General features: G+C 39.1%; 1 protein-coding gene across 7 annotated transcripts in view; it reads left to right on the forward strand.

The window, feature by feature from the left end:
• LOC114046248 (transforming growth factor-beta receptor-associated protein 1) overlaps positions 1-22069 on the forward strand; it is a 69917-nt gene extending 47848 nt beyond the window's left edge. For 6 of the 7 annotated variants that reach the window (XM_027866513.1, XM_027866508.1, XM_027866512.1 and 3 more), the window contains 6 exons: positions 1260-1317; positions 2603-2746; positions 6058-6204; positions 9558-9717; positions 18769-19202; positions 21113-22069. In XM_027866513.1, coding sequence (XP_027722314.1) covers positions 1260-1317; positions 2603-2746; positions 6058-6204; positions 9558-9717; positions 18769-19202; positions 21113-21289 — 1120 coding nt within the window. In that variant the 3' untranslated portion in view covers positions 21290-22069. The remainder of the gene's footprint in view (positions 1-1259; positions 1318-2602; positions 2747-6057; positions 6205-9557; positions 9718-18768; positions 19203-21112) is intronic. The other variant, XM_027866514.1, reaches the window with a different exon arrangement.
• Positions 22070-22311: the final 242 nt, after the last annotated feature.

Here is a 22311-nt window from a genome sequence, read left to right on the forward strand (position 1 = left end):
CCGGTCCAGTTCTTACTGGTTGAGTTTTTCAGCCTTGGAAGAAGTTACTTTCTTCATTTCTGTAGGAAACCACTGAATAATAACAGGATTAAGGTAGTGCTGTTAATTTCTCCTATTTCCCCTGGAACCAGTTTAGCACATTGTGCTATATAGAGTGGGCACTTATGAAGAACATCAGAATTTTTAGTATCTAACTGATTAATGAAATGTTCCTTTCAGGTGGTTCTTAAAGTATTATTGATAGCATAATAATGTTAAGAAAATACACTGGAACCTAGATAATAATGTTAAGAAAATACACGGTAGTGCTTTATAGAACCAGGAACCCAGAATACTACTGAAAGATGCCCAGAGAGTTTCTCCCTTCAGGGAAAAAGCCAAACTTTGTATATCATGGCTTCCTCAGGGGAAGAGTGGCACAAGATTGAGACCTTTCCCTGGCCATTAATAATGAATGTTTGAATAGGAGAATATCTAATTCTGTTCATTTGGATGCCTAGCACATGACTGGGTTCCATGCTTATCATTAGTATTTTAAAGAAATGGAGGAAGCCTCAGATCAGGATGACAGACATTATAATGACATTCAAGTATATGTCATGGCACACAGTAAGCATTTAATAAATGCTTTATCCATCTATTGTAGGCAATCTTTTAAATTTGGAAGGAACCTTAGGCTTCCAATACATTAGGCTTCCATTCTAAAGCCACATAGCTGGCAGACCTGGGACTAGAACCCAGGTTTCTGACCCCTTTGCTCTTGTCCAGGGTCACACAGCCAGGATGTGTCCAAAGTGGGACTTAAACTCAGGTCTCTTTGGCTTTTCTGCCCACTGTGCTACATTGCGTCTTATGTCATGGCTCGTTACAACTAGAAGTTGTAGAGAAGAGAAGCAGTTTATGAAGTGATGAGTGATATATATGTGTATTTTTAAAATTATTTGAAACAGTGTACTTCAGGGCCAGCAGTAACACATTTTATGCTGAAAGAGATTTTGTATTTAAAATAAAAATTTCATCAAGTTATCATTTTTCAACATCTCAGATTTGATGTTAATATATAATGTTAATATGGTATTAATCGTCCTTACCTTTTCTCATTGGCCATCCTGGGCTACATATACGTTTTCTGTAGAAAACCAAAGCATATCCATCCACCTAAACTCTGTGTGTGTGTGTGTGTGTGTGTGTGTGACTTCGTTGCTCCATGAGCAAGATGGAGAAGGCTATACACTGACTACTTTTATTTTTCCTTTCAGATACTTTGCACTTGGACTTCTTTATCATTATAATGGCCAGGATGCTGCTGCAGTGCAGGTTTGTTTGGCCTCTCTAGAGTATCAATGTAATTACTGCTTTATTCACGTGTATTTTTTAAAATCATACCAACTTGATGGGATGGGATGGGTCTAAACACTGGTCATCTTAGCTTGATTTAGAACACTTTTCTAGGACCAAAAAAGATAGAGTTTTTGTGATGTTTAAAAAGGTTCAAGAGACATAATTTCTGAGTAATTTAATCATTTTATTAATAATGCCAGCATTTTAATAAAAGGATGGTCATTTGGCTGAGTCTTAGACCAAAGATGTTCATGGCAGGCTCACAGCTTATAGGCCCTTTTGGAAGAGTATTCCTAAGGGTGGCACTCAACTCTTATTGGTTAACAATTAATGAGAGGTGGACCTTACAAAGAGAAGTAAGCTCACTCCAACGGGTGACATTATGTCATTCTTGGTGAGAGGGAGACTATTCCTATATCCAGACCATCCCCAGCCTTGGGCAGTCTAGACAAAAGGATCTATCTCCACCCAAGTTTGATTGAATGGAATTCACCTTAGACTAGAGATTCCTTGTAAGGTTGGATGGGGTCAGGTAGAAGAGAAGGTTAGCTCAACCATCAGAGACTGATGTCTTGAAATGAGGATGATAGAAAAAGGGGAAGATCTGAATTTCCCCAAATCATGTTATTAATAATTATTTTTCTCATTTTTTTTGGTAGGAACACCATTTCTAAGGAAATGTTACCGAAAGCTTTCTTCTTATCCTCACAAATCTACACAAATTTCATAGTAATTGGACTAATGAACATTGAAATAGAGAACAAAACCATTCTATGGTTTGATATGTGGTAGCATTACCTCAGCAAAAAGTGGTGAAGGCAATGATTGTCACTTAAGTCACATACTTCTAGTGGCTACAGTCATGACTGTGGGTTCTCTGGAAATGACTTTATATGAACCCTTTTTGAGAGGAGCCTTCAGCCCCTTGTTTTTTTTCTTTTTTCTCCATAAGCTACATACATAATGCTGTTCATAGAATGATGTCAAGATAAAAAGAATAGGTAATCCCTGCTTTATGTAGAGGAGTGGTGGATTCAGGTGCAGAATATGGCATATGCTGCTATGGTTTACTTAATTATATTTCTTTGTTACATTAAATAGTTTTATTGGGGAACACAGGAATTGCTGGGGAAATGACAGTGATGTCACAAAAATTGATGAAACTCAAAAAGAAAAATAAAAGACAAAGTGCCTTAATCTTATTTAAGCTAATTCTGGAGAGAGATATAGTTAATTAACCTATTTCTTTTCCTTTTTCCAGTTATGGGTGAACATTGTGAATGGAGAAATCCATGACTCTACTCGTTCAGACCTTTATGAATATATTGTTGATTTCCTAACCTACTGCTTAGACCAAGAACTAGTGTGGAAATATGCTGAGTGGGTATTGCAGAAAAGTGAGGAGGTTTGTGCTTCATACATGTCTTCTTTCTTTGGTTGAGGAAAAAAATGTCATTTTTAGAGAAAAAAATATTGAGCTACTTTCTGACTTGTATTTTACTTTTTTTATTCCCCCTTAACACCTTCCTATCTTAACACCTGTCTTAACTTGAGCATTTAGGTAAGTACCCTATTTCAGAGCCACTGTGGCAGGCTTTTCTGATTTATCTCTTGAGGCAAGTTATTTCTTGCCAAGTCATGTTTTGTAGCTTTCCCTGTAAAATGTCCTCTTTTTTTTGAAACTTCACCTAACAGGTTAAAGTCTGTCATTTCCCTTCCTGTGAGCTAAAGCAAAGTTGGAATGAACAATAGTGTTCCATTGCTTGGCTCCCTGAAGGAGAGGATTAGACAGAAGCTGGAAATACAGAACCCTGCATACTAGGTACACTGCCACATGAGAATCCATTGTCCTTGCTGCTTGCCATTCCCATTGCTGTTGCTAATCTGCTTATCAGAGCCCAGGGCTGGTCTGCCTTAGGTAGGAGCAAGCAAGAAGGCAAAAGCTATAGACTAGAGTGGGCAGAAAGAAGCTGTTGTGTCTTGGGAAAGAGAGAAAAGAAGGCAGGAATGAAGTATAGTCATGCCGGGCAGTAGGGATGGGTGAGGTTGCTGCTGCCCTATAGTACAAGGTCCTTGCCAGTCAATTAGCTAAATTTATTGAGCCCTTGTGTGTACTAAGCATTGTGTGAAGTGCTGGGGTAAGAAGGGCTGCCTCACAAGGAGGAACTTACATTCTAAAGGAGGAGACAGTGTGTAAATAACAGTGGAAGAGAGTGGAAGGAAGGCAATCTCAGGGCAGACACAAGCAGCAAGGAGGACAGGAGAGGGCCTCCTGCAGAAGGTTTGATTGGGGCAACGTCATGAAAGCCCAGGATTCTAGCAGGTGGAGGTGAGTGAGCAGGGCCAATGGCCACTGCAAAGGCACAGTCAAGAAGAGAGTTAATTCTCTTTCCTTGTGTTCAAGGAAAGCAAGTAGTCTGATGAAACTGGGTCATAGAGTTCATAGCAGAGAGTAAAGTGTAAGGGAATGAAAAAGGTAAAAAGGGACCAGGTTGTAAAGGGTATTATGTGACCAATAGAGACCTGCTGGAAATTAATGAGTAATAGGTTGACATGGTGAGCCCTACACTTGAGGAAAATTATTCTGACAGCTGAGAGGATAGAGCTGGGGAGACATTTGAGGCAGGGAGAACAATAGAAGGCTTTTTAATACAGTCCAAAAGCAGAACAGATGCAGATTCAAAGAAGTAGGAGAAATGTCTGTTCCCTCCATGTAAAGCACTGAACTGCCTGAGTTCACCTTGGACTGTGGGGATGAAGCATGCAGTCCAGTGGGACACGTTTGGCTAAACCTGGGACAAGTTGTCCTGGATTTTAATACCCTTGTGGGGTTCAGTACAGAATTTGCAACAGTTGTGCCACGTGCCTTAAGAGTACTGCCTCTATTCTTCATAAAGCTGTTTTCAAAGAGGACACAGAAATTGCTGATGGCCACTGATAGCATTGGGAACATTGTACATCATGCTCTGTGAACAGTTTTAAAATGTTGATCTTGGTTTTGTGATACGAAAGAGGGTTAGTTAGTGGGTGAGGAAGCTTGAAGAGTACTTGTACAGTGAATAAGTTCTCTCTCCCAGAAACTTGTGGATTTTGCTTTCAGCAATAGCCACACATTTCTTGGGGTATTTTCCTGTGTTTGAATATTGTTTTCTCACATCCAGAAGTTCATTTCCTCATCTTTCCATAATGTTGTGTAAATCACCTAAACCTGTTATATTGGAAACACTTATAGGTATTATGAAGATGAATAGCAGTTCTAGATAGGTAGTCAGCTGTCAGTTATCTAGCAGAGGAAGGTAGTGATATAAAAAAATTCCAAAATAGTGAATGATACAAAAATCATTTTTATGAGATTTTTCCATTTTTTAATGATTTTTTCCCCTCATTCTCTCTTTCCTACATGTTTCCTTTGTTGTTAAATTTCCCTTGAAATAACTTTTCAGTTGTTTTAGTACAAATCAAGTTACAGGAACATGTAAGGTGGCAGGCAGCAACAAAACTATTTAAATATTTGCCACTTTAAACAGCTCACAGATCTATATGGACAATCTATATGCAGATAATGGAGAGTTAATTCTATTGAATCAACTATTGAATGGTCAATTTTTAAAAAATGTAATTTAATTATTTTTGGTTCATTTTAAGTTCCAAGCTGTCTCCCTTCCCCCTTCCCCCCTACCCACACACTATAGAAGGCCACCATTTGACAGAGATAGTTATAGATATATAGATGTAGATACATATATATACATACATACACACATATGTGATGTATGTGTGTATGTATGTAAAACTATACTATGCCTAGTTCTATTTGTCAGTTCTTTCTCTGGAGATGGATAGAATCCTCATAGATTCTTTGCAGTTAATTTGAACATTTATAATACTCAGAATAACTTAATCATTCACAGTTTTTCTTTGAACAATATTTCTGTTACTGTATACAACATTTCTGCTCATTTCATTCTTCATTATTTCGTGGAAGTCTTTTCATGTTTTTCTAAAATCAACCTGCTCATCATTCCTCACAGCATAGTGATATTCCACTAGGTCAGTTGTTTGTTTTTTTTTTCTGATGATTTTTCAGTTGTTCTTCAGCAAGAGGACATTGTTATACTTAGGTGATCTGTGGATTGCTCCAAGTTGTTACTCTTCATGTTGTCAAAACCCATGATAAAGTAAACCCTTCATTTTCTCTGTCCAACTTTTACTGTGTAATGAGGCAGTTCAATGGATAGAGGACTGGACCAGGAGTCAAGAAGTCTGGAACTCAAATTTAGCCTCAGGCACTTATTAGCTACGTGACCCTAGGCAAGTTATTTAACTAATGGAGATATTAATAGGTTATTGTGAGGATCAAATGAAATGATATTTGTAAAAAGTGATTAGCATGGTGCCTGGCACATAGCAGGTGTAATGTGTGTGTATACATACACACATGCATGCTTCTCCTCTTCTTTTCCCAGAAATATCTTTCCATCTGAACTTTAACGAAGTTTCAACATTTAATTTGACCGTAGGTTCTGCCTCTGATCCCATGTTGTTTAATCTTTGCCAGCATAAATGTTGCATTACTTTGTGCTTGCATGCTTTCTATTGTTCATCATTATTAATGATTAATTCCTCACTTGAAGTATGAAATGGGCAGTAACTAGAACAGGAAAAGAATAAGGTGACTTTGAAAAACCTGTTATCTAAAATGTCACTTTTTTTCAGGTTGGAGTTCAGATTTTTACCAGAAGACCTTTGGAAGAGCACCAGAAAGATATCTTCAACCCAGATGACATCATCAACTGCCTTAAAAAATACCCTAAGTCTATTATTAAATACCTGGAACATCTAGTTGTGGATAGGAGAGTACAAGTAAGTGCTTCAAAAATTTTTAGTCTTCTCTCTACAATGCTATTGATGTACTGGGTAAGAAGTTGGATTGGGTGACCTCAGGCATCCCTTCCAAGTCCACAATTCCATGAAAAAAGTACAAGCTATACTTTGACGGTAATTGTGGAAAGAGACTGAGTTAGATTACAGAATTTCTTACAGAGCACATTGAGTAAAATTGTACCAAACCACCTTGTGCACTGTATGGGTGCTCAGTAAATACTTAATGGACTGTCTGGATGACTTCAAGAGGCCTTGGGATGTGAAGACCTTGAGACATATGTTCTGTTGGTCTGATAGCTTCCCTTCTCCCCCACTCTGCCCCCATTTTCACATTCAGCTTTTTTTTTTCTCCCCCATCTTCCTCTTGTATCTTCCTTGAAAGGAATGAAGGAAGTTGTAAGTCTGGATAATTTGGCTTTCTTATTTTCCCATAGCAGTCTCTATAATGATGATTTTATTTAAATCCTGCTATCTTCCTTCTACAGGGTCTAAGATCAGGGGTAGGAAACCTGCGGATGGCCTAGAGGCCACGTGTGGCCTTTCTGTATAGATATAGATATATACATACATATATAAATATATGTACATGCATATATAGACATATACTTTCCCTAACAAATTCTGTTCCTGATCTTTGTTTTCATGTTTGTGTGTATCTCTTGTTTCCTATGCCTCCTGACTCTTCTACTTTACTTCCATCCACTGCCTTGCCCTCCTATTACTAAGCCTGCCCACCTCCAAGAATCTCTTCCCCTGTCCTCCCATTCCCGTAAATCTAAACGCCCTTCTATAGTCCCCTATAACCTATTCCTTCACCCTCTCCTCTAGAGATCCCTCTCTTATCCTCCCATTCCCATTGGTATAAACACCCTTCTGTACCCCCCCTTTAACCTATTCCCTGCCCTTCCCCTCTAGAGATCCTCCCTTGTCCTCTCACCCCTCCCCAACCACTTATCGTTTTATTTCTTCTGAATTTAGAAGACTTTTATACTCTTCTGGATATATATATACATATATATATATTGTTCCCCCTTAAACCCATTCCCGATGAAAATAGGTTACCAGAACTACCAGCCCTCCTCCCCCATCTAATTCCTCTATGTTAATTTTTCCTCTTGCACCTCATTTAAAGGACAGCTATGTGTTGCAGTGGATAGAGCACCGGCCCTGAAGTCAAGAGGACCTGAGTTCAAATCCGGCCTCAGATCAAACACTTGATACTTACTAGCTGTGTGACACTGCGCAAATCACTTAACTCCAGTTGCCTAAAAAAAAAAAAACCCAAAAAACAAAACAAACAACAAAAAAAAGTGTGTCTACCTCATTTGTATAAAATAATTACTCTTTATAGCTGTTCCTAAATGGTTTTACTTTTTGAAGTCATGTCATACTCAGGTCTACCCCAATCTTTCTTGTGAAATACCCAGTTACTAATGACAATCTTAAACATGCATTTTACATATATAGAAAGCAAATGATCTGTCCTTATTAAATCCCTTGTAATCAATGTTTGATATGTACCTTATGTTTCTCTTGGCTCTTGTATGTCAAGTCTTCTATTAAGTTGTTTGTGTTTTTTTTTGTTTAACAAAGTCTTGAAAGTCTTGACAGTTGATCAAATGTCTTTTTTTTTTTTTTTCATTCAGAATTATACTTAACCTTGCTGGGTATGATATTTTTGGCTGGAGCCCCAGTTCTTTTGCTCTTCGATATATAGTATTCCAAGACCTGTAGTCCTTTAGTGTTTCTGCTGCAAATCCTTGAGTGATTCTAATTGTGGCACCATCATATTTAAATTGATTTTTACTTCTTGCTTTTAATATTTTATCCTTGAGCTGGGGATTTCAGAATTTGACTACAATATTCCTATGAGTTTGCTTCACAGGATCTCTTTCAAGTGGTGATAGATGGATTTTTTCTATTTCTACTTTCCGCCTTTGTTCAAATGCTTCAGGACAATTTTCTTTTATTTCTTATATTATTGTATCAAGATTCTTTTTTTTTTTATCATAGCTTTCAGATAGTCCAGTTATTTTTATGTTTTCTCTTCTTGATCTGTTCTCCAGATCAATTTTTTTATAAGATGTTTCACTTTTTCTTCTATTTTTTCATTCTTCGTATTTTGTTTAATTATTTCTTGGTCTCTTATAATTTTGCTTGCTTTGCCTTGCCCAGTTCTAATTTTCAAAGTGTCATTTTCTTTCTTAAGATTCTGGGTCTCCTTTTTTAATTGGTGGACTTTCTTTTCATCATCTTCTTGTTTTTCTTGGATTATTCTTAGTTTTTTTTTTTAAGTTTTTCCTCCATTTCTCTCATTTGATTTTTAAGTCTTTTTAAAGTTCTTCTATGAATTCTTTTTGGGCAGGTGATCATTTGACGTTACCTTTTGGGGTAGAAGAAGGTTTCTTTGCTTCAACAGCCTCCTCTGAAGATGAACCCCAGTCTTCTCTATTCCCATAATAACTTTCTATGGTTGGATTCTTCCTCCTTTGCCTATGCATTTTTTTGCAGTAATAGCTTAATTTTTGTAATCACCTCTAGTCCTGGGATATGGGTGGGGGGTGGTGCCTCTGGCTTCAGATCTTCAGTTCTCCCCTCTAGCCTGGAACCAAAGCCAAACCTCCAGACTCCTGTAAGTGCCCATAGCCAGAGGCATCCCTGGCGTCTGCCCCCTGGCCCACGTCTGTACTCACCGGCCCGTGCTGGTTCCTTCTCAACCCTGCCCCACTCTACAGCACAGCTAGTTCTGGCGTTCCTTGTCACCAGAGGTTTCCTTGACCTTCCTGGGCTCCGAAACCCAACTCTCCTCGCTGTCCCAGGGTAAAAGTTCCTGTGGCTGGGCCGAGGAAGACTCCCAAGCCAGCTAACCCAGGGCTTGCTGCTTGTTAAAGGGGACCCTAGCCTGGAATTGTTTACTCTTCACAAGGACCAAATCCCTTCCTGGGATTTTTCCTGATCCTCTGGAATTGTCCCAGGAAGACACCTTTTGTGTCCCTATTCTTATTTATTTTTACCCACACTTTGTTCGCCTTAAGGTGCTATTTTATCTTTTTTGTGAGGGAAAATCTTGAGAGCTTGCTTGGAATTTTCTGACCTACTCCACCATCTTCCCAGAATCCTCTCCCCTGTGTCTTATCCTTTATGATTTTCATAAAGAGGCTGGAGGTGGGGGAAATGCTTTGTAAACCTTAAAATGCTGTGGGAGTGTTTATTAATTGGTGTTAGTAATTTCAGTTAAAAGGGAGTTGTTTTGGTTCCTGTGGCAAGGTATTTTTTTACCATTCATATGTGCAATTACATGTATGTATTTATTATTTACTCTTTTTCTGCAGAAGGAAGAGTATCACACCCACTTAGCCATCCTCTATCTAGAGAAAGTGCTTCAACAGAAGCCCAGTGCAAATGGTAACTGTGCGGAAGTGACTGAAACTCAGGCAAAGCTACGGAATCTGCTTCAAAAATCTGATCTGTACCGAGTCCACTGCCTGATAGGTAAGATCCACTTCATCTCAAGAGCATTCAACACTCTCTCTACTTACAGATAATAGCTCGCATCTGCAGGGGCCTTTCCATTTATAAATCACTTTCTCCCTAGCTGCCCTTTGAGGCAGGTTATGAGGGTTTCTCTTATTCCCATTTTACAAATGAGGAAACTGGTGTGTAGAGAGGTTAAAAGGTCAGGGTCACACAGCTACTTAAGTCTCAGAGCCCAGGCTTGAACCAAGGTCTTCAGAGTCCAGCATTCTTCCCACTATTTCAAAGCGTCCTCTGCCACACACACACACACACACAGTTGCCTCTCTGAAGTTTCCGAGTGTAGTTATTCTTACTTTGCACAAGGTCTTGCCCTTTGCTCAATGAATGTTGAATTGATTTGGATTTACAAGAAGCAGAGATGTGAATATCATAAAGCTCTGCCCTACTCGATATCTCTTTTCCTGGTTAAAGAGTTGGCATGATGTAGGCACCAGTACTTTCATGAATCTTAGCATATGATTCTGGGTTGAATGTGTTTGGAACCTTCTTTGATGCTTGCCATGCTTTTTCCTTCTGGATCTGACATGGGAAAATGGATTATTATACTCTTCCCCTCTAACCCAGAAAAAGAAAGATCATGGGGAAGTGAAGCCTAAATCTTTAACAGTATTCTGGCACTAATAATTCTAGTTTTACCTTTAAAGGCACCATTAAATTACACCTACACCTACTGATACCAGCCATTTCCCAAGCTGCTGAGTGCACTGACTAGGCATGCTACAAATTCATGCCAACTTCAGCATTGACTTTTCATAAATCCTTTAATTAATCTCAGATTAACTTAATTGTGTTTTCCATAGCAGCTGTTCCAAGCCTTCTCAAGCCACCAACTCCATCCCCATTCCCTTCTCCTTGAGCCAATGATTTGCCTTCTGCTTTTTGGGAAGTACGATTTTAAAATCTCTGTAATTAATTTTTTTTAACAAGTAACTTTACTATGTACCTCAGCCCAACAGTAGCATGCTCCCCTGGGATACTAAATGGTAATACTCTAGGGCTGCAAACCAGTGGGCAGGTACAAGTATATGGTTTTGATGGTAATAATTCCATTTGATGAACACTCCATATTGAATTCTATGATTTCTTGCTTCATTGAGTTATAAGATTTGTATTTGTTAATAAATAAATTAATATGAATAATAGTTTTATTGTGATTTTTCTTTGAAGGCCCTCAAAACATGCCTCACATATGTTAAAATTTGTCCTAAAACTCCTTGTTATACAGCAGTGTGTTTATATGGAAGATGACCACATCATTGTAGAAAATGACCTGATTTTCAGTTTAGAAGACCTGAGTTGTAGTTTCAGCTTCCTTTCTTACTATGTTACCCTAGGAGAATCACTCAACCTTTCCGAATGTTAGTTTCCTCATCTATAAAATGAGGAGAATAGTAATTACCTTGCCTTTCTCACAGACATATTGTAAGGATCCAGTGAGACATGTTTGAGGGTTCTTTGTAAACTGTAAGACTTCATGCAAATGTAAATTGTAATGTTATTGGTTAATATCATTAAAATTAATGGAGAGGCAGCATGTCATAATGGATAGAGGATTGGTGTCAGGTTCAGGAAATGATGGGTTCAAACTCTGCTTCTGACCCTGGGCACGTCACTTACCTTCAGGGCCTTAGGAGGTTTTCCAAGACTGTAAGTTGCAGCAAAGGTGCTGGTTTGCATAGGTGAAGGGAATTTCCTCCTCTTGGAGTTCCCTATGCCATTGAAATCACAGGTCTGATCCAAAAGAAAATTGAACATAACTACATGTTAATTAGACTCTTTTTTTAAAAAACCTTTTAGGTAAGTAAAAATAAGAATAAATAAATATTCAATAGAGTATTTTGCAGAAGAAGACAGATTATTTAAAAATTTGTTTCTAAAATATGCAGGAAAGTTTCAGACTCTCTCTTGATAATCAAGACCTTCCACATTGTTGGTAGCCCCAAGAGAGCTTTCTGGTTTGATTTCATGCTGCTCTTCCACTTGATGAATTCAATGCCACCCCAATCTAACTGGACCAATCATGCCTACCCCCTTCTCTTTCAATTTAAATGCCTCCCTTCCTTCCAGCTCCAGATCAGACAGTACATCTTCTGTTAAGCCTTCCCTGCCTCTCACCAGCTGTGATAGCACTGTCTTCCAACTTAATATGACACCTGGGATCTTTTCTTTGTATTCTCTTAGCATATTGAGCCATGTTGTAGTTACTGTAGATGTCATGTTCCTCTAGTATAATGTAAGGTTTTTGAGAGTAGTGACCGTGCCCTTTTTCATCTTTATGTCCCTAGAGCCAGTGTGGTGTAATGGAAAGAGTGCCAGGTTTGGTATCAGGAAACCAAGATTCAAATCTTGTGTCTTCTACCTACTACTTCTATATCTTGGATAAATCACTGATTCTCTCTCTGCCTCAGTTTCCTTATCTGTAAAATGAGGAGGTTGGGCTAAATGTCTTCTTAGATCCCTTCCATCTCCTCTTGCCTTATGTAGAGTAGACATTTACTCATTTCTTATTGAATTGAATCATCATTAGGCTGTGGATCATAGAGACAAATGTAATGTTGTAGATACTCTCCAAAATTAGAAATTCAAAGCAAACATTTATTAAGCATCCACTATCCTCCTTGGTGGCCTGTTCCAGTACTTAAGAAGATGATTTTGGCAGCTGTAGGGAGGAGGAATTGGGCAAGAGAAAACGTAAAAGAAAGGAGCCTAGGAACCACTAGGATGCCATTGCAAATCCAGTCAAGAAATAAGGTGGAAGAAGATGGATATAAGATGCCAAGGTTCAGTTGACAAGACTTGGCAACCAATCAGATTTGGAAGGTGAAAGAGAGGGAGGAGTTAATTCTTAAGGTAGAGAACCTTGGTGACTAGTAATATGTGAGTACTTTCAGCAGAAATAGAGAAATTGGAATTTGAGTGTGTTTAGTGGGGAAGAGAACAAGTTCCATTTTGGATATGTTGAGTTTGAGGTGCCAGTGGGCAAACTAGGTGTACATGTCTAGCAGACAATCGACAGTATAGGACTAGAATTCAGGACTGAGATTAGGATTGAATATAAAAATTTGCATATCATTGCAATAGAGATCATAATTAAATAATAGCTAACATTTATATAGGTCTTTAAAGACTGAGCTTCAAAATGAACCTGTGAGGTTAAGTACTACAAATATTGTTATCCCCATTTTACTGATGAGGAAAGTGAGCTTCCAGATAGGTTAAGTGAATTACCAGTGATCACATAGGTAGTAGTAAGTGTCTAAGGTGTGGGATTCAAACTTGGGTCTTCTTGACTGAAGGTCTAGCATTTTATTAGATAGAGAGACATAGGGGTTGGGGAAGAGATTGAGAGAGACAGAGACAGCAAGAATGAGGGAGAATGAGCAGAAACAAACGTGTAGAAGAGACCAGGAAACAATATCTGGCATATGGAGAGGTTTGTTAAGAGTGTCAGAAATCAGGTCACTTAGATTGAAGGCTGAGAAAACACCATGTACTCATCATTGGGAGGACAGTTTCAGTCCATAGTAGGATCAGAAGCCATATTACAAAGGGTTTAGAAGTGTATAGAGGTTCTTTGTCTCTATTTTTAGTGGGGGGGTTGCCTCCTGTCCCCCTCCAAAGAAAAGAAGAGAGCCATTGAGACATTGTTAGAAATATACTAAAGAGAAGAGAAAAGGGTTTGGAGAGAGGCACAGGCAAGCAGGGGTAGCTTGTGGAATTCATTATATACTTTTTAATAAAGTGAGTGGTATGAAATGAGAGTTATGATTTCATATAGAGTTATGATTTTTAAGTGCTTTTATTTGGTATCTAAGTTCAGAATAAAAGTATTTTCTTAAAAGAGTTCAAGGTGTGGCAATAAAAACAATGAGTATAGACTTTTTTTTTCCCCACTAAGAATTTGACTGTAAAAAGAAGAAATACAGAATGTAGCTTAAGGGTCTGGTAGAGTCAGAGGGTTTTTTTGTTTTGTTTTGTTCTTGATGATGGGAAGACCTGGGCTTGTTTGTAGGCTGAAGGGAAGAAACCAGTATATAAAGGTAATTGGAAGAAGAACAAGGAAATGATTGAAGGGAAAGTTTATGGAAAGGAGGGATTGAGCTTGAAAAGGGCCACCTCTACTCCAGATAGTGAAGCAAATGACATAGCAGAGGATAAAGGACTAGAGTTTTGAATTGTGAAATAGGAAGAACAGAGAGATCATGGCTGATAGCCTTGATTTCCTCAATAAATTAAGAAGTGAAATCCTCTGCCAATAAGGAATGGGGAAGGGGTCTCAGGAGGCTTGAGACCAGCAGGGGACAGCTCTCAGCGTCCTTTTGAGATTATATCGCGTAAATTTGTTGTGGACCCAGTCAGCAAAGTTCTGCAGCTTCCTCAGATTCACAGTCTCAGTCATGACAGCATTTTTTTCCAGATCTTTCCATCTTTCCTCAAACCTCCCATGGTCCCCCCTTCCCTCTGTTCTCTCAGGTGAGAACTTTGCCTCCTATTTCACTGAAAAAATTGAGGCCATTCTCTGAGCACCGTCTTCTCCCCTAACATCATTTAGCTGCCTCTGCCACTATTTCCTCCTTGACCCCTCTCCTCCTTGCCATACCCCTTCACATGCACAAATGATCCCATTTCTTCCTCTCCTCTCCAAGAGATTGTCTCCTCTGTTATCCCCATTCTCATTAATCTTCAGTCTCTCCCTGTGTGTTGGATGTTTCTCTGCTGCCTACAAACACACACATACTTAAAATACTTAAAAAACCATCCTAATTTGATTCAACCCCTCTGGCTATTGTCCTGTATTTCTCCTCCTTTTCATGGCTAAACTGGTTAAGAAGATCATCCATGCTGCCACTTCCTTCTACTTCTCACTTTTTTTTTTTTAACTCACTGCAGTCTGACTCCTGACATCATTCAATTGAAACTGCTTTCTTTAAAATTACCAATGATCTCCAAATGTGATGGTCTTTTCTTAATGCTTATCCTTCTAGCTTTTGCTATTTTTTTTCTTTTTTCTTTTCTTTTCTTTCTTTCTTTCTGTTTTTTTTTTTTTTTGCAAGGCAATCAGGGTTAAGTGACTTGCCCAGGGTCACAAAGCTAGTAAGTGTTACGTGTCTGAGGCCAGATTTGAACTCAGGTCCTCCTGACTACAAGGCTATAGCTTTTGCTATTGTTGATCCCCTCCTACTCCTTAATGTCCTCTTCTTTAAGTTTTCATGATTTTCTCTCTTGGTTCTCGGGTCTCCTCCTACCTGAATACTCAGTCCAGTTTTCTGGATCTTCATCCAGGTCACCTGCACTAGCCATGGGTCCTTCAAGGGTCTGTCCTGGGTCCTCCTGTCCTATGCTATTTCACTTGGTGATCTCATCAGCTCCCATGGATTCAGTCATCATCTCTATGCAGATGATTCTCAGATCCATTTATCCAGCCCTAACCATTCTCCTGACCTTTAGTGGATCTCTAACTCCCTATTAGATATTTCAAACTGGAGTGTCCCTTAGACACTTCAAATTAAGTATGTCTAAAACTGAACTTGTTGTCTTCTCCCCCGAGCTCTCCCCTCTTCCTAACTTCCCCATTATTGTCAAAGGTACCGCTATCTTTCCCATCTTTTCCATCACGAGTTTATAACCTTGACTCTTCACTCTCTCTCACACTCCTATATTTAATCAGTTGACAAGTCCTGTCATTTATACCTTCAGTAACATCTCTCATCTACAGCCCCTTCTCTCCTCTGGCACTGCCACCACCGTGCTATGAGCCCTTGTCATTTCACATCCATACCACAGCAGTAGCCTTCTGGTTAGTCCTGCTGCCTCAAGTCTACCCCTATCCCATTCTGTCCTCCACTCATTTCTCAAATTAGTCCTCTTAAAGCATAGGTCTAACCATGTCAACCCCCTAGTCAATAAACTCTGGTGGCTCCCTTGAAAGAGAAGGATCAACTATACAATTCTCTGTTTGGCTTTTAAAGCCTTTCATGGCCCCCTTCTACTTTACCTTACTCCTACTTCTTTCTTGTACCTTCCTCCTTTCCAAATACTCCATGATCCAGTGACACTGGCCTCCTTGCTGTTCTTCATACAAGATAGGTTGTCTTCAACAACACGGATTCTCGTGGCTGCCCCCTCACACCCCCCACACACCCCCACCCCGTGGCTGGAATTCTCCACTTCCTGGCTTCTGTGGCTTCCCTCAAGTCTAAGCTGAAATCCCATCTTCTGCACGAAGCCTTTCCCAAATCTCTGGTAATGCTAGTGCCTTTGCTTTAAGATTATTTCAGTTTATCCTGTGTATGTGATACACACAGAATATATGCATGTATGTATGTATATACACATGCACACATATACATACACACCTCTAAGTGTGTATGAGAAATATATGATTTCATATACATATATAAATATAATGGGAAAGAGACAACACACACATGTACAAACAAGATAGATGTGACACACATATATACATACTCATAATTGTGGGTATATGTGACACACAGATAAGATATATGTAACACATGATATATAATATGTATAATATATGCTCTGTGTGTGTCTCTATCCAATTAGACTGAGCTTCTTGAGAGCAGGAACTGTCTGTACCTTTCTTTGTATCTCTGTTGCTTAACATAGTGCCTGGCATATAGTAGGCACTTAATAAATATTGGCTTGACTTAAACAGAGAAGGGCAGATAGTGGGAGATAAGTGAAGGGAATAACAGGTTTGGAATTTCGACAAGTATGTGCAGTGATAGGACAAGGGGGACAACTGGGTAAAGTCTCTAAAGGGAAGAAAGTGAGGCCAGAGTAGCTGTGATAGACGGGGAAAACAGGGAAGGTTAGAGGGACGCAATGAAAACAGGGAATACATTAGAAAGATCTTAAACTTGTCCCACTCAAACCAGAGTTACATACACAGTTACATAACACAGAGTTACATAACACAGTTCTGCTCTGTTTCCCCATCTGTACTCAGAATATCCTTTGTGATAGGAAGGGCCACTTTATTACTGTTCCCATTTTATATCTGTGGAGTTGGAGGCACAGAAATGAAGTAATTTATACAGCTTACATAGAATAGAAAGGAGATTAGAACTCAAGTTGCTCTTTTTCCATCAGATTATATTGTCTCTTCTAATTTGAAAGATCACATTGCAGAAATATTAGAATGTCTTTAGAAATAATTTAAACATGTAGATTCACTCATTTAACTCATGTAACTTTCTATCAAGGCAACTATAAATTGGCATAGGATTAGGAGTCATTGACTGGATACTGTGGGCCTACTATTCTTCTAATATATGCTAAAAAATGGGGAATGGGGTAGGAAATAAACACTTCCTATGTGCCAGGCACTATGCTAGGTGCCTTATAAATGTCTTCTTTGATATGGCTTTTGTATGTGGCAGTGGGCAGTGCCCAATTGAAGTAAATGAGAGACTTTTTTAAATTTCTTTTTTTAAAAAAAAATTAATTTGCTTATTTTTAGTTTTCAATATTCACTTCCATAAGATTTTGAATTTTAAATTCTCCCCCTTCCTCTCTTACCCCCACCACAAGATGGCATGCAATCTGATATAGGCTCTACTCATACATTCATTTTAAGCATATTTTCACATTAGTCATGGTATATGGAAGAATTAGAACTAATGGAAGGAACCATGAGAAGGAAGAAATAAAACAACAAAAGAAAGGGACAGCAAATAGTATGTTTCGATCTGCATTCGGACTCCATAGTTCTTTCTCTGGATGTAGATAACATTTTTCATCTTCAGTCTTTTGAAGTTGTCTTAGATCCTTGCATTGCTAAGGAGAGCTAAGTCTATCAAAGTCAGTCATTGAACAATGTGACTGTTACTATGTACAATGTTCTTCTGATTCTGCTCATTTCACTCAGCATCAGTTCATATAAGTCTTTCCAGGTTTTTTGAAGTCCACCTGCTCATCAGTTCTTATAGCACAATAGTATTCTATTACATTCTTATACCTCAACTTGTTCAGCCATTCCCCAATTGATGGGTATCCCATCAATTTCCAATTCTTGGCCACCACAAAAAGAGTTGCCATAAATATTTTTGTACATGTGGGTCCTTTTCCCATTTTTATAGTATCTTTGGGATATAGCCCTAAAAGTGGTGTTGGTGGGTCAAAGGGTATGCACAATATAGTCCTTTGGGCATAGTTCCAGATTGCTCTCCAGAATGGTTGGATCCGTTCACAACTCCACCAACAATGCATTAATGTTCCAGTTTTCCCACATCTTCACCAGCATTTATCATTTTCCTATGTTGTATGATGTGGTATCTCAGCGTTGTTTTGATTTGCATTTCTCTAATCCATAGTGATTTAGAGCATTTTTTCATATGACTGTAGATAGCTTTAATTTCTTTTTTTTTTTTTAAGGCAGTTAGGGTTAAGTGACTTGGCCCAGGGTCACACAGCTAGCAAGTGTCAAGTATTTGGTCAGAGGCCAAATTTGAACTCAGGTCCTCCTGATTTCAGGGACGGTGCTCTTTCCACTGCGCCATCTAGCTGCCCTGATAGCTTTAATTTCTTCCTCTGAAAACTGCCTATTCATATCCTTTGACAATTTATCAGTTGGGGAAGAGAGACTTTCTTTTAGAATTAGAGGTTATTGGTGAACCTGTAAACCTGAGTTCTCACCAGGGCCTTTTCTTTGCTGAAACATTTGATGTCTTTACTTCTGAAATTAAAAAAAAAATCCATTCTAAAATCATTTATAATTGTAATAAAGATTTTCCAGGGCCTAAATACTAAGCATGAGTGTGCATGAAAATGTTGACTTAGTCATCTAGATGGCAGCATTTAGCAACATCTGTCGTCTCCCCAGCTAGGTGTGTTTTCTATAATGAATTTTACTTTCATATGTTCTTAAAGTAAAAGGCAAATTGAGTGGGATTGGAACTTAGGGAGAAGTGATATATTGCCCAGGTGCTCCTTTGGGTTACGTTTCCATCTGATTTTTAAAGAGCTTGTTCCCTTTGATAGATAAAATCCAGGGGACCAGCCTTCACATGGAAAGTGCAATATTACATGGAAAGCTGGAGGAGCATGACAGGGCCCTGCACATCCTGGTACACGAGCTAAAGGACTTTTCTGCGGCTAAGGATTACTGCCTGTGGAGTTCTCAGAGTAAAGACCCTCCATATCGGCAGCGGCTCTTCCACATGCTGCTCTCTGTTTACCTAAAGCCAGGACCCTCTGACTGTGACCTGGTTCCGGCTGCCGTGGACCTCTTGAACCACCACGCCACTGAGTTCGACGCAGCTCAGGTTCTACAGCTGGTGCCTGACACCTGGTCAGTTCAACTTTTGGCGCCTTTCCTTACCAGGGCCGTGAGGGAAAGCCTTCACACCAAGAGGGTGACTCAAGCTGCATTGGGTTTGGCCAAAGCAGAAAACTTACTCTACAAACATGATAAGGTGAGGGGGGTGTTTTTGGCAGGTCATGTTAGACCTGTTTACAAAAGAAAATTGGGATGGGACCTGGGGGATGGTGATGGTGGTGGTGGTCATGGAGTTGTTTTTGTTTTTATTTTTGTTTTGTTCCTCATTCATCAGGATCATGATTTTAGAGCTGGAAGGGACCTTAGAAATGATCAAATCCAATCTTCTCATTTTACAGTGGAGGAAACTGAGAGACAGAGAGGTGAAATAGACAGCCACACAGTGGCAGCTAGATGGTGCAGTGGATGGTGCACTGGCCTTGAGTCAGGAAGACTCATGAGTTCAAATCTGACCTTAGACATTTACTAGCTGGGGTACCCTGGGCAAGTCACTTAACCCAGTTTGCCTTAGTTCCTCCTCTATAAAATGAGCTGGAGAAGGAAACCACTTCAGTAACTTTGCCACGAAAATCCCAAATGGGGTCACAAACAGACACAATTGAAATGATTAAAAAAGGGTCCCACAGCTAGTCCATGTCGAAGGCATCTACTGTTTGGTAATCATGCTACTGTGTAGAACAGTTAAAATATTCATTCATACAGGTCTTCCTGACATTGGGTTCAGCATGACAATCCCACAGTTTGTTGTTGTTAACTTTGTTAATGTTAATATTTATTAACAAGTGACTCTCCTTATTATTCTTCCTGTCTGTAGTCATGATAATTCGAAAGTGAGTCTCCATTCAAACATGGTGTTAGTGGGGTGGCGAGTAGAAACTGGGGAGGGAAGCAGCAGCGTGGTGCAGCTGGCTCCTGGGAATGATCAGAAAGAGAAGAGTTAGGAAAGCATGCTCAATCGCTGGAGAATTCCTTGTGTTCTCCCTCCAGAGCAACATGGGCTTCCTTGCTGTTCCTAGGACGAGACTTTCCATTTCCCAATTCCAGGCTTTTCCCTGGCCGTCTCCCATGACTGCAATACTTTCCCTCATCTCCGCCTCCTGACTTCCCCAGTTTTCTTTAAAATCCAACTAAAATCCCATCTTCTATAGGAAGATTCCCAGTCTTCTTTAACTCTAGTGCCTTCCCTCTGAGGTTATGATCTCCAATTTATCCTGTATATACAGTTGGTTTGTACACAGTGCTTTGCATGTTGTCTTCCCTATTAGATGGTGAGCATCTTGGAAGCAGAAGCCATCTTTTGCTTTTCTTAGTATCCCCAGTGCTTTGCATGGTGTCTGGCACATAGAAGGCACTTAATAAATGTTTAATGACTGACTGGCTGACAGTTGACATTAGATGTACAGTGTCAGTACACTAGACTGTGCTTACGTAAGTAGTTTGTACAGTAACTTTGCATTTTAGGAAACACACGGCTCAGAGAGGGAATGAGTGAGACCGTGCCAGCAACAGAAATGTCTCAAAATCTTTTCTGATTTTGTGCCTCTGTGCCACTGACTAGTTGTGTGACTGTGGGGGAGTTATTTCACCTTTTTGGGCCTCAGTTTCTTTACCTTGAAAATGAAAGAATCCAGCCAAATGACCCCTATGGCACTTTGCAGCTCTAGCTTTGGTTAAAACAACAGCAGCTTCAGAGTGGGGTTAAGATGCTTTGGCTAACTGGAGCTATAAACTTGGCTGGTACTTGGCTTGGTTTTATAAAATTAAAGGTGTTTCATTAACTAATACCTAACATTTATTCAGCACCTACTATGTGCCAGGCACTGTGCTAAGTACTTTACAAAATATTATCTGTAGTTATAGTAAATGGTCTTGTTTATGTAGTGTTTTGTACCAAGGTCCCATTTTATCTTAACCTTTTCAAGAAACTGATGATAAATCACTTATAAATCACCAGTGGACTGATGTATCTCTCCAGAAAACTGAAAAAGCAATATTTTGAAATGTTATTAGAAGACACAATTCATGATCTTTATTTCTTTTTTGCAGATAAAATTAAAAGGAAGCCCAGTTCGGCTATCAGACAAAAAGCTTTGCCAGATGTGCCAAAGTCCCTTTTGTGAGCCTGTGTTTGTTAGGTATCCGAATGGTGGTGTTGTCCACACTCATTGTGCTGCAAATAGACACATGAACCCTAACTCATCTAGCCCTGGCAATCGGACTTGAAAAAGGCACATTTGCACTTGCAAACACTAATTCCTTTACAAAATGTGCTGGATAAAAAGATCAGAGTACAGCTGCTCTTGACATCAAGATGAAAGGATCATACCCTGGGTGCTGGGAAGGTGTCAGTCGATGTGAAACATGAACATTTAATTGCTAATCTTTTTTATGAATGTAAATGAAAAATACCTTATCATAAATAGAGACATTCAAGAGTGAACTTCTCCTTGTACATAGTAATCAAAAACAAACGTCTACTTTCTTGTGAAAGAAAAATGAGCCTTTCCTTTGTCATCAAGGCAAATCATGGGGGAAGTCAGGACTGACAAATTCCTTTCTTTCTTTCAAGGAACATAAATTTGCACTGAAAATATTTTGCTATAATGTGACATGGTGATGAGGATGTCTTTTTTTTTTTCTTTCATAAATCCAAGGAAGTGGTCAGTGTTTAGAGATCTTGTTAAATAGAGGGGCTCACATTGTGCCACTGTCTTTCAAGATCCTGCATTAATCACGGTCAATACAGCACATCCATGTTTGGGGTCTACATCCATTTTTTTCAGGAATAGATCATGAACTATACTTTTGCTTTGAAATTGCTGGCTTTGGGGAGCCACCTCTGTGTTGTTACTGTCCTCTGTTTCCCAGCCCATTATTTTGGTTGGCCAGATTTCCACTAAGCGCTAGCCCTTCGGTTATTTATTTGTTTTTTTGCTCAGTGGAATGTGATCATATCCATTGGAAATGGATAGTCTCTCATGGCTTAAAAAAACAAAAAAAAAACAACAACCTACCTTCAGAACTTAAAAGACAGTGGCAGTAATCAAGTCAGTCTACCTACTTAGTGGCCACGTTTCCTTTCCTACATCCTATAAAAATGTTTCCTCACCCACCTGTATGAAATTTTACAACTAACACGTTGGACTAGGAGATTTTATTTTTAACTTAAATCATATTCACACTGACTTTTTTGTTTGTTCCTAAATCCTTTTGATTTACTTAGGGTTTTTTTTCTTCATTAACAG

Source organism: Vombatus ursinus, unplaced genomic scaffold (genome assembly GCF_900497805.2).
Source record: "Vombatus ursinus unplaced genomic scaffold, bare-nosed wombat genome assembly UNPS02014781.1, whole genome shotgun sequence".
NCBI lineage: Eukaryota > Metazoa > Chordata > Mammalia > Diprotodontia > Vombatidae > Vombatus > Vombatus ursinus.